General features: G+C 37.1%; 1 protein-coding gene across 1 annotated transcript in view; it reads left to right on the top strand.

Annotated features, from left to right (window-relative positions):
• Window positions 1-4,511: 4,511 nt before the first annotated feature.
• The window catches only part of LOC127988353 (receptor-type tyrosine-protein phosphatase C-like), a 75,659-nt gene continuing 68,282 nt past the window's right edge, over window positions 4,512-11,888 (top strand). The window contains exons 1-12 of the mRNA XM_052591088.1: window positions 4,512-4,669; window positions 7,316-7,387; window positions 7,644-7,733; window positions 7,839-7,928; window positions 8,032-8,121; window positions 9,401-9,466; window positions 9,875-9,937; window positions 10,845-10,901; window positions 11,006-11,119; window positions 11,198-11,254; window positions 11,357-11,470; window positions 11,574-11,591. Coding sequence (XP_052447048.1) covers window positions 4,615-4,669; window positions 7,316-7,387; window positions 7,644-7,733; window positions 7,839-7,928; window positions 8,032-8,121; window positions 9,401-9,466; window positions 9,875-9,937; window positions 10,845-10,901; window positions 11,006-11,119; window positions 11,198-11,254; window positions 11,357-11,470; window positions 11,574-11,591 — 886 coding nt within the window. The 5' untranslated portion in view covers window positions 4,512-4,614. The remainder of the gene's footprint in view (window positions 4,670-7,315; window positions 7,388-7,643; window positions 7,734-7,838; window positions 7,929-8,031; window positions 8,122-9,400; window positions 9,467-9,874; window positions 9,938-10,844; window positions 10,902-11,005; window positions 11,120-11,197; window positions 11,255-11,356; window positions 11,471-11,573; window positions 11,592-11,888) is intronic.

Here is an 11,888-nt window from a genome sequence, read left to right as displayed (position 1 = left end):
ACTCAATGTCATTGATCAAAAATATTCCTTCAAGCTGGATCCTTCAAAAGAGTACCCCTTTCAACCAGGAAATCCAAGTGTGTCAAATGTAAGTCCCCAAAAAGATATATGTCAATTTAAGGAAGCCACACAAAACCTTTCCTTATTAACTTCTGTGCCCCCTCCATCATCACCATTGCAAATTCAACACCCGGACGGTATTGATGAAAAGACATTGATAAAAAATGCTGTGGACGCTGCTCATTTACCCTTTGATGAAAAGCTACAGTTACTCCAAATCCTGAACGAAAGCCCTCAGGTGTGTACTCTCCGTACTGGACGTACTGTGGTTCTCCAACACCGCATCTATGCCACCAGCCAAGTCCCCATTAAACAACGGCCATACCGTTTGTCCCCCCTCAAGCAAATTGCCCTGGAGGAGCAACTTGATGAGATGTTGATGCAAGGAATAGTTGAACCATCCCACTCTGCTTGGGCATCACCGGTGGTTTTAGTACCCAAAAAAGACGGCAAATTTAGATTCTGTGTGGATTACAGAAAGGTTAATTCTGTAACAGAAAGTGACGCTTACCCTCTTCCCAACATCACAGAAATTCTGGAATCCCTCTCTGGGGCAGCCATCTTCTCTACAATCGATCTAAACAGTGGATATTGGCAGGTGACCATGGACCCCAACAGCAAAACCAAGACAGCCTTTATCACTCCTGCAGGTCTCTATCAATTTAATGTTATGCCGTTTGGTCTCAAAAATGCGCCCGCAACTTTTCAGAGGCTCATGGAGACAGTTCTGGGAGAACTAAGGAGAAAAATATGCTTTGTGTACATCGATGACATCATTGTGTACTCACCTTCAATAACTCAGCATTTCCACGACCTCCAGACTGTCCTCCATAGACTAGGAACTGCTGGTCTCACCATAAACTTAAAGAAAAGTAAATTCTGTCTTCAAGAACTCTCCTTCCTAGGACATGTTGTAAGTGTCAAAGGCATTTCAGCAGACCCGTGTAAGACTGAAGCCATTCATACCTATCCTGTGCCTACGAACTTGAAGGAAGTTCAGCGGTTCCTCGGGTTAGCAGGGTGGTATCACCGTTTCGTTCCAAATTTTTCAAAAATTACTGAACCCCTCAACGCACTGAAAAAGAAGGGACATAGTTTTCAATGGTCAATTCAGTGTCAGCAAGCTTTTGAACAGCTAAAGTCTTGTCTCACCTCACCTCCCATTCTGGGACATCCCGATCTTCAGCGGCCATTCATTGTTTATACCGATGCCAGTGACATCGGCCTGGGTGCCATATTAGCACAACGGAGGGATGTAGGCAGAGAGGAGGTTATAGCCTATGCAAGTCGAACATTAACTGAGGCCGAACTCAATTATACTGCAACGGAGAAGGAATGCCTTGCAGTCATCTGGGCCCTGGAAAAGTGGCAACATTACCTGGAGCACAAGCTTTTTACAGTTGTTACCGACCATGCTGCACTGCAATGGGTCATGAACTCCACAAAAACCACCAGCCGCCTCATTCGTTGGGTCCTGCGATTGCAGAAATTCGATTTTGTTATTGAGTACCGAAAAGGGAAGCTAAATGTAGCTCCGGATGCTCTATCCAGATCTTCGGTTACCCCAGGATGTAACTTGTACACCAGCAGAAAAGACCTAGCCCTGCCTGTATCGGATGTTGTCCTGTGGGTCGAACAGCACAAAGACCCCGAAGTTACAAAATTATTGCAAGCGGTTGCAGATAATTGTGCCAGTCTGAATGACCAGTACGAAATAATTGAGGACAAATTGTATCACAAAGCATACCTGACAAATAACCAACTGCATTACAGAATCTACATTCCCAGCAGTCTCCGATCCACCCTTCTCCAGTACTATCACTCCACTCCCATCTGTGGCCATGGAGGAATCTACAAGACCTATAAGCGACTTCAGGAAGTAGCATTTTGGCCAGGCATGTGGTCAGCGGTGAAACAGCATGTGAGGACCTGTGTTAAATGTCAAACTCTGAAAAGTGATAACAGGAAGCCTGCTGGAAAACTACAGCAAATCACAACAAGCCGCCCAAACCAAATGCTAGGAGTCGACCTCATGGGTCCGTTGCCACGTAGCACAACTCAAAATGAATACCTGCTGGTCTTTTTTGATTATTATTCTCGATGGGTGGAGTTGTTCCCTATTCGGAGTGCCACAGCAAAGAATGTTGCCTCCATCTTCAGAAAAGACATCCTGACACGTTGGGGCGTACCAGACTTCGTTCTCTCAGACAGAGACACTTAGTTTGTTTCATCTGTTTTCAGAGAATTATGTGAGAACTGGAGTGTTATTCCCAAATTAACTACCGCCTATCATCCCCAAACCAACATGACAGAAAGAGTTAATCGAAATCTCAAGAGCATGATGGCAGCCTATGTGGACGACAACCATCAGAGGTGGGACCAGTTCTTACCAGAATTCAGATTCGCCCTTAATTCAGCCGTTCAAGAGACCACTGGACTAACCCCAGCCGAACTCCAGCTGGGTAGGAAACTCCAAAGTCCAATGGACAAAATACTCGCTGGCCCTAATCTAACCCCAGATGCTGCCTCTTATGATGTAGTTCATCATCTTCATCATCTGCAAACTCAAGCGAAAGAAAACAGCAAGAGAGCCAAAATGAGACAATTGAGGAACTATAACAAAAATAGGAGAGATGTAACATTCAAAAGCAAGGATCGAGTATGGTTGCGTAACTTTCCCCAGTCTAATGCACAGCGTAAATTTAGCGCAAAACTAGCCCAAAAATGGAGAGGTCCTTACCGCATTATCAAGCAGCTGGGTCCGTTGAACTATCAAATAGCCCTGGAAGACACTGGAGAAGACGTACGTACAGCACATGTTTGCAACATAAAAATGTGTTATCCAACAGCGGCAGAACTGGAGATACAAGAAAAGAAAAAACTCCTGGATATATTTCAAGAATCCTCAGATGACGAAGATTTTCTAGGATTTTCTCTCTCCTAAACAACCATAGGTTGTTTTCTACTAGGGGGGGAGAGTGTGGCAAACAAAATAATCTGTTCTATAACATCGGTTACTTTCACTTTCATTTTAGCGTGATTTCTGGGTGGAGTGTGTCAATTAACGGCCGAAGGGAATTGTATTTAAAGGGAGCGTGTCATACCTGAATCAGAAGCGTCATCCGTTTGTTTGCACATGAGGGTAGCCAGTATGAGTGATAGTTTACAGTGGAAAGACGGCTGTGTGTCAATCAGCTGTTTCATGGGTATGATGTCTGGTGCGTGACTGAAGCATTGCACTTCCAGACCAACTTCCATGGGCCGTGCTGAAGACAAGAAAAAAACTGCTTATCCACCTATCTTGGTGTCTGGTGACCCGCGATACTCATTGGTGCGTTCAATACCTGCAAACGTGGTCAGTACCTTTTGCGCCGCCATTTCACACACTGCAACACACGCACGCACCCATTCACATAGCTTTCATATTCGCACATTCTGTGTGCTTAGTGTTTTGTTTATAATTATTGTGGCCCGATAAAATTATTGACGCTGTTGATTTAATGTGTGTGATTTAATGAAACTGAATGAGATGTTCATCCAGTGTTTTCTTTGTTCTCTCTTTTTCTCTATTTTTTTTTTTTTATGGACATTTTTGTGAATGAATGTGGACACGAATCTGCAAACGTGGATTAGCGTGACGCGGTCGGTTTCTGGCACGGGCACGGATTCCGGATAGAGACCGCTAGCGGGAACGTGTGGTCATTTCTTATGTTGTTTTATTTTATTTTTGTCCATTTTGTTTTTCTGTGTTATGATTTTGAACATATGAAAGAAATAAATATCCTGATGACCTTTAGTCTGGGATTATTATTATTTGTTGTGTAACAGGTGGTTATTTTTCTGCTATCCTGGGTAAAGATAATTTTTGACAGGTTTAATCCTGTCTGGCGCCCGAAGGTTTTTTTTTTTCCCCCTTTAAAATGGTTATTTTACTTTGGGGGCGGCGACCACCGTTATAACACATACAAACATAAGAAGTGTTTTTTGTTTTGTTTTTTTGCCTCTTTATTATTAGTTTTTATATTTAAACATATCCAGTTATATCTAGTCATATTGCGATGGAGGCATTGCCTCCTCTCACGTGATTTCCCCCAATTAATTCAAGGCATGACCCCCCTGTAAATTCAAGGCACGCTTTAGGGGGTCCTGGTAAAACTCAGTGGGCTCAGGGGAGGAGAGAGATGTGCACTCCCGCTGTAACTTTACCTGCTGGTGTCACAGTTGAATAGTTTTACTTTAGAAGAAAGAGTGAATTATATAAGTTTTACTGTCTTATTTTGCAATATTGCTGTTCTTTCAGTTTTTTAATCTTTAGCTACATTTTTTTCCCATGAAACTGATGTATAATGTAATAGTTTGTGTCTTTGAGTTTTGACTTGAAATTTTCACACTTTCAAGTGAATATGATCTCATTACCCATTTAAGGATATGACCTACTGTAGTACTATGTGGCATAGTTTAAAATGTAACTTCCTGGTAAGAAAGAACATTAATGCAGAGCTAAAGGGGAGAGTGTCTCTGAGTGTCTTTGAAGAGTTGTTTGAACCTTTGGAAATGGCAAGATTTTTTGCCCTAGGACCCTTAGTTTTGATCCTACGCATGGTCTTATGTAAGTACAGAAATGTTTTATTATTATTATTATTATTATTACTTATTTGTATGTTATGGTAGCACTTTATTTTACTGTCCTGTTCCTCATGTACATACTATGTACTTATTATAGTAATTACAAAAACTATGTAATAACTAGGTACTAAACCTGAACCTACCCCTAAAACTAACCCTACCCCATGTAGTTACCTTGTGTTACCAGAACTTTCTTAGATAAATACACTGTAAGTACACTATAAGTACATGTTAGTACACGTACTGTAAAATAAAGTGCAACCGTTATCTTTTTATAGATGAATGTGTGACTGTGTGTTATCTTATTTTCTGACTTATTTTTTAATTGTTCATAACTTAGGAAAGTCGTTGTAGTGGTGTAGATTGATTCATATTTTGATCCAGTTTCTGTGTTGTCGTTGTTTAACAAGAAGAAGGGGAATTCTCTTTAGATGGCCAAAATAAGTTGTTGCTTTGTAAAGCTTTTGTGGCTGTTTTCTGGTAAGAGTATAAACTAAAGTTTGTATTATTAACTAAAAAAATAAAATAAGATAAAATAAAAGAATGGAAAACCACTGTGTAAACATATATTCTACTTGTATTTAACTGACGGAAAAATATTTTTTGAGAGATTTTTATCAATTTTATTTGATAACTTTTTCAACATTTGCTGCCTTTATCGTTGACATTATTGTGGTGTTCTTGATGGTTTGGTTTTTTGTAAGGTTTGTATTTTTATTGTATTTGTTATTTGCTGTACTGGGCTACTTAAAATGAACTTGTTTTTAATAATCACAAGCCTCTCACCCACACTCACTTCTAACCAAGACACAAAGCCAGGAAGAAAAAAAGAGGTTTTGACAAGCTCTTTTGAAGCAGTCGGTGAAAAGCACTCGAAAGATATTCGAGATGATGAAAAGGATAACTCTTTACAAAATGTTAACTTAAAATGTGTAAAAATTCTTAGATATTTGTTAAAAATGTAATATTTGTCACGTGCGGGAACACAGGAGATGTGAGATCCAAGTGCAGTGTGATTTACTGGGCAATCCAAAATCAGAGTCAAAACAAGCCAGGGTCGTAACCAAACATCAGTCCAAAACAGAAACAAACAAATAAACAAACAGGATCAAGAAAATTAGGAACACGGGGAAACCAGGTGATGGAAAATAAGGACTGTTTAATAAGGGAGGGAGGATAATGACTAATAAGTGAAGAAACATGAGTGCAATCACTGTGATGAAGGGACAAGGCTTAGTGGGAACTGAAGTGCCTATGGTGAGGTGCCTATGGGGAAGTGAGACCACTAGTGGAGACTCAGGGAAACAGAGACCAGACAGCGTGACAATATTGTAATATATATATATATATATATATATATATATATATATATATATATATATATATATATATATATATATATATATATATATATATAATTTTTGTTTTACCTTATTTCAAGATAGATTTTATAAATAAATGTAAATCTTTTATTGCTTCTTTTAATGTAAACTTTTTAAACCTTTTGTCTTTTATTGTTTACATTGAAGATTGTGCACCCAATCAAACCATTTATTTTATTTTTTATTTTATTTTTTGGATAAATAAACGCATCAAGTTCATTAATTAACATCTATTGATGTTAGTTAGTGTATTAACTGACTTAAACTAACAATGACCTCAGGTTCATTAAATACAGTACAGACCAAATGTTTGGACACACCTTCTCTTTCAAAGAGTTTTCTTTATTTTCATGACTATGGAAATTGTAGAGTCACACTGAAGGCATCAAGGGCTATTTGAGCAAGAAGGAGAGTGATGGGGAGCTGCGCCAGATGACCTGGACCTGAACCCAATCGAGATGGTTTAGGGGTGAGCTGGACCACAGACAGAAGGCAAAAGGGCCAACAAGTGCTAAGTATCTCTCAGGGAACTCCTTCAAGACTGTTGGAAGACCATTTCAGATGACTACCTCTTGAAGCTCATCAAGAGAATGCCAAGAGTGTGCAAAGCAGTAATCAAAGCAAAAGGTGGCTACTCTGAAGAACCTACAATATGACATATTTTCAGTTGTTTCACACTTTTTTTGTTATGTATATAATTCCATATATAATTCCACATGTGTTAATTCATAGTTTTGATGCCTTCAGTGTGAATCTACAATTTTCATAGTCATGAAAATAAAGAAAACTCTTTGAATGAGAAGGTGTGTCCAAACTTTTGGTCTGCACTGTAATATGAACAGTAATATTATTTAACATGGTGTTCAAGCGGTAGAGCATTGCGTTAGCAGCGTGAGGTTGTGGGTTTGATTCCCAAGGAACACGTTAGGTAAAAAATGTTAGCCTGAATGCACTGTAAGTAGCTTTGGATAAAAGTGTCTGCTAAATGCATAAAACTATAATCTTATATTATAAAATATACTTTTTTATTTTTTTTATTTTTTTTTTTTAGTTTTTTAGGTTTAGGGTGAGCACATAGAAAATACAATATGTACATTATAAAAAATGTATGTAAAAAAAATTGCAATTTCTGTCATTTAGATTTTGTGTGTGTGTGTGTGTGTGTGTTGCTGCATTTGGTTTGTTAATCCAATGGAAAATGTGTCGACTTTTATGCATCCAGTTTAAACTATATAATTGTCAATTAGATGTCAGTGCTGACCAATCCACCAACCCCACACCACCCACTGCTTACACCCATGCATTACCTACCACTGCAGGTAACCACAACAACACACATCACCACAGCACACACACTCCAGCATTATACAGTATCTCTCTCACACTCAGTCTGTCTCACTCATGACCTCTGACCTCCATCCTCCCATCATGTACACTGTGAACTCTCCTTCAGAATCACATCTTCAGTGCTGCACTCATGAGCAGTGTTACATTTTTATAATGTTGCTAATCTTAATATATTAGAAGGTTTTTCCTATACCTTCTATATGTGATGAAATATCCAACATCATATAGGGAGTGCTTCTAATCAGAAAGAAACCCAGAGAAGTACATCAATCTCACCCAGACGCACCGCTATACAACAACAAAACACAGAAACCACAGGTAATAGCCTATTTTACATTTTATTTAATGTTTTTTTTTTCTTTCATGAATGTAAAAAAGTATAAGATAAACATCTTTTTTGATCAAATACTCATCATCATATAGCGAGCGCTTCTAATCAGGAAGAAACTCAGACAAGCACATCAATCTCACCCACACGCACTGCTATTCAACAACAAAAGCCAGACAACACAGGTAAAAGTGTATTTTACTTTATATTAAATGTTTTTTTTTTTTCATAAATGTGAAAAAGTATAAGATAAACATCTGTTTTGATCAAATACTCATCATCATATAGAGAGCACTTCAGATCAGAAAGAAACTCAGACAAGCACATCAATCTCACCCACACACACCACTATACAGCAAAAAAACTCAGAGACCACAGGTAAAAGTGTATTTTACATTATATTAAATGTTTTTTTTTTTTTTCATAAATGTGAAAAAGTATAAGATAAGCATCTTATTTGATCAAATATTCATCATTATAAAGATATTACTTCTAATCAGATATATCAATCTTAATTGTTTGTCAATGTGCATTGGCTCATTTAGTTTACTTAGTTAACACTCAAAGTAGATTGGTCTACTAATTGATCCCGCTTCGTTGGTCATCTGACGAATTGGTAACAATGTATTTAACAATGGTAAAAATGTATTTATCATTATCTTTTATGCTTTTTATCACTTACCAATTGATAATGTAAATACATTTATATTATTTTGTGCTTACGCAGTTCGTGGTAATAAAAATCCATTTTGTTTTGCCTTTTTTTTTTTTTAAACAATACAATACAAAACTATGTTGGAGTATAACCTTCTTATATAGGACTATAAATTGACCTACTTTATATTAAGTCTAAATATCTACTATTAAATTTAAATTATGGTAATTATTTGATACATTGCACTTGTTATTGCAGTACTGAGTAATATTAGTTACCTACATGTACTTACTATATGGTTAGGTTTAGGGTTAGTTATGCATAACTTATTGATATTATAAAGGTAAGTAAAGTGTTACCCTCTATGATTTACTTCTATTTAAAAAATGTATGTAATTACTGTAAAATTGCTGTAAAACCTGTTCCTAACCTGACCCTCATGCCACCTCAACAGCAGCAAAAGTGTTTTACAATACAACACGAACACAATAAGTACATTGTACCTAGCTTTTTTTTGTTGTTGTTGTGGTGGTTGTTTAGCTTATGTTCATGCTAGTTAAAGGCACCAGTGAACATTTTATTTGATTACATAATTATTGTAATGCAGGGAACACTTCTGATCTGAAAGACACTTGGAATTACACATCAGTCTCACACACACTCACCCCCACACAACAACAAAACACCAGCACCACTGCAGGCAACAGCATATATTTTAACATTACAGTTAGTAAAATGAATTTAGCCACATAACAATGCATAGTTAGGAGAGAAAAGTATTTTAAAAGTTGAGTTGCATAATTTAATTCTGATTAAGGTCAATCAAAAGGTTCTTTTTTTTTTTATCTCACACTTTCCACTGTTGAAGAAACAGGTGGTAAGTGTTGCTCTGTTTCTATTATGTTGTTCCTGATTAAAAATATAGGACAGAAAATATATACAGTAATAATTAGCAAAACTTGACATGTTTAAATATTGTTTCATGTTGTCAATCCATTTCAGTCCATCAGTCAAACTCCTCCACTCCCATCACTTCAACAAACACATCAGCAGACACCAGCACCAAAGGTGACATCAAACTCACACTCCTGCATTATTACTCTCACACACAATCTCTCACACTCTGACCTCCAGCTTCCCATCATGCCCTGCTACGAGCACATGTTACTGAGCACATTGAATTATTTATTTATGTATGTGTATGTGTGTGTGTGTATTTTCATATATAAATAATAGACACGTTTCTATAATAAAAAGAAACATATTTGGGGAGTAACAGTATATTTAAATATAAAATATCTCACAAATATCAAATAGTTTGAATTCATAGTTGTATATTTTGGTGCCAATTCATCTGCAATCAAACATTGCTGACGGTTATACTCATACACATTTTTAATGTTTAATATTAATTACTAATAATTAGTAACTTGATAAGTTTAGATATTGTTTCATGGTGTCCATCCATCATTACAGTCCCTCAGTCAAATATCTCCACTCTCATCACTTCATCAAACACATCTGCAGACATCATCAAAGGTAAAGCTGACATCAAACTCACACTCCTTCATTATCACTCTCACACACTCTCCCCTCCATCTTCCCATCATGCCCTGCTACGAGCACACCATCTCTGAGATTTTATTTTTTATTTTATTATTTTTTATTGTAATATTTTTTTGATGCATGAGAGACCCAAACAAACATTTTCACATTTTAGACAGTCTATGGCACACAGAGAGGTGTAATAACTGACACATGAGTTACAGTGAGAGAGCTTTATATATTTCATTTAGATAGAGTCCCTCACACCTGTGTGCTGATCTACAATTTTTAGATGACCGTTCATTTCCTTACAGTCACACAAGCTGTTTTTGTGTTTAGCTGCTATAATTCACTCTTGCATACACTGTATGGTTCTGTGATAAACTCAGAAAATTGTTCCTAGAACTGATTTAGACTGCAATGTTAATAATATGAAAGGAAACTTTATCCTGTGTTAAAATAATATGTCAATACCTATAATAATAATAATGTTAATACCTGTTGCAGACTAGAACAATAATTTATTCTGTCCTGAACTAAATCTTTTATAGTCTTGTTTAAAAACACATGGCAAGTTTGTAGAAATGTAGTGTATGTGTGTGTGTGTGTGTTTGTGTGTGTGCGTGTGTGTGCGTGTTTGTGCGTGTGTGTGTGTGTGTGTGTGTGTGTGTGTGTGTGTGTGTATTAAAAAACAAAAAGTTATTCACTAGTATCACACAGTTTATCAAGTTACACCTCCCGTAAATGTTAATGTTGATGTCAAAGATTGTGCCGCTTCAATTTAGTGCAAATTTGTAATTGTGCAATTCACCATGGCTAAAGCTAATACTAGTACAATATTTAATATATTTGTGAATTACATAAAGTGATGCTCAATATCATGAACTTGCATTTCCTTTAGAAACAGCCCCCTCACCCCCACGCACTCCTACACAAACCTCACTATCAACAGATAAAGGTAATGATTTTCCTCTTGAAATGTGTTATTTCTACATTAATTGAGCTTTGCAGTATGTCTGTAGTCTGGTCAGACAGTTTTAACTATTAACTTTTATCAACTAGACACTCTACCAGGTTCAAGTAATGACTCCATCACCTCACCTCCAAACACGACCATCACATCTCTCACCTCCACACAAACCACCTCAACCTTACACACATCCACCAGCATCACGGGTAACTCCACACAGTTTGAGCTCTCTGATATAATTATTAATGTTTATTGAGACAAAATTGAACTTTAATTTCCTTTAGAAACAGCCCCCTCACCCTCACACACTCAAACACAAACCTCACTATCACCAGATCTAGGTAATGATTTCCTTCTTGAAATGTGTTATTTATTCATTAATCAAACTTAGCAGCACATCTTTAGTCTGGTTAGTCATGTTTAACTTTTTTATTGTCAACTAGACACTCAACCAGGTTCAAGTAATGACTCCATCACCTCACCTCCAAACACTCTCATCACATCTCTCACATCCACACAACCCACCTCAACCTTACACACATCCACCAGCATCACGGGTAACTCCACAACACTTGTGCTCTCTGAACAAATGACTGATGTTTATTGAGGCAACATTGCTTGATTTATAATGATTAACATTTAAATATGTGCTTTTATCAGGTACAACAGAAGAACCATGTGAGTATTTGTTTGTCTGTTGTGTGAAGTCAACTTTAATTGTGTTGTTCAAGACACAGTTTTCTTCTTATGAATTTGTGACTGTTCATACACACTTACACACAGGTCAGTACAGCGTTTTTGAGAGTGTGAAAGAAAATGAAGCTCATGTGGTGAATATCACCGGCTCTAAGGACCAAAATTACACAATCAGGATAAAGGATAAGCACAATGAGACCCGTGCTGAGAAAATATCTCACCAAACTGTCTTTAAAATTCTTTTTGAATGGTTAAAACCATGCACTGTGTACACCGTCA

This window comes from Carassius gibelio, chromosome B22, assembly GCF_023724105.1.
Source record: "Carassius gibelio isolate Cgi1373 ecotype wild population from Czech Republic chromosome B22, carGib1.2-hapl.c, whole genome shotgun sequence".
NCBI classification, from domain to species: Eukaryota; Metazoa; Chordata; class Actinopteri; order Cypriniformes; family Cyprinidae; genus Carassius; species Carassius gibelio.
Note: the sequence above shows the minus strand (reverse complement) of the source record. Positions and strands in the feature narration are given on the sequence as shown.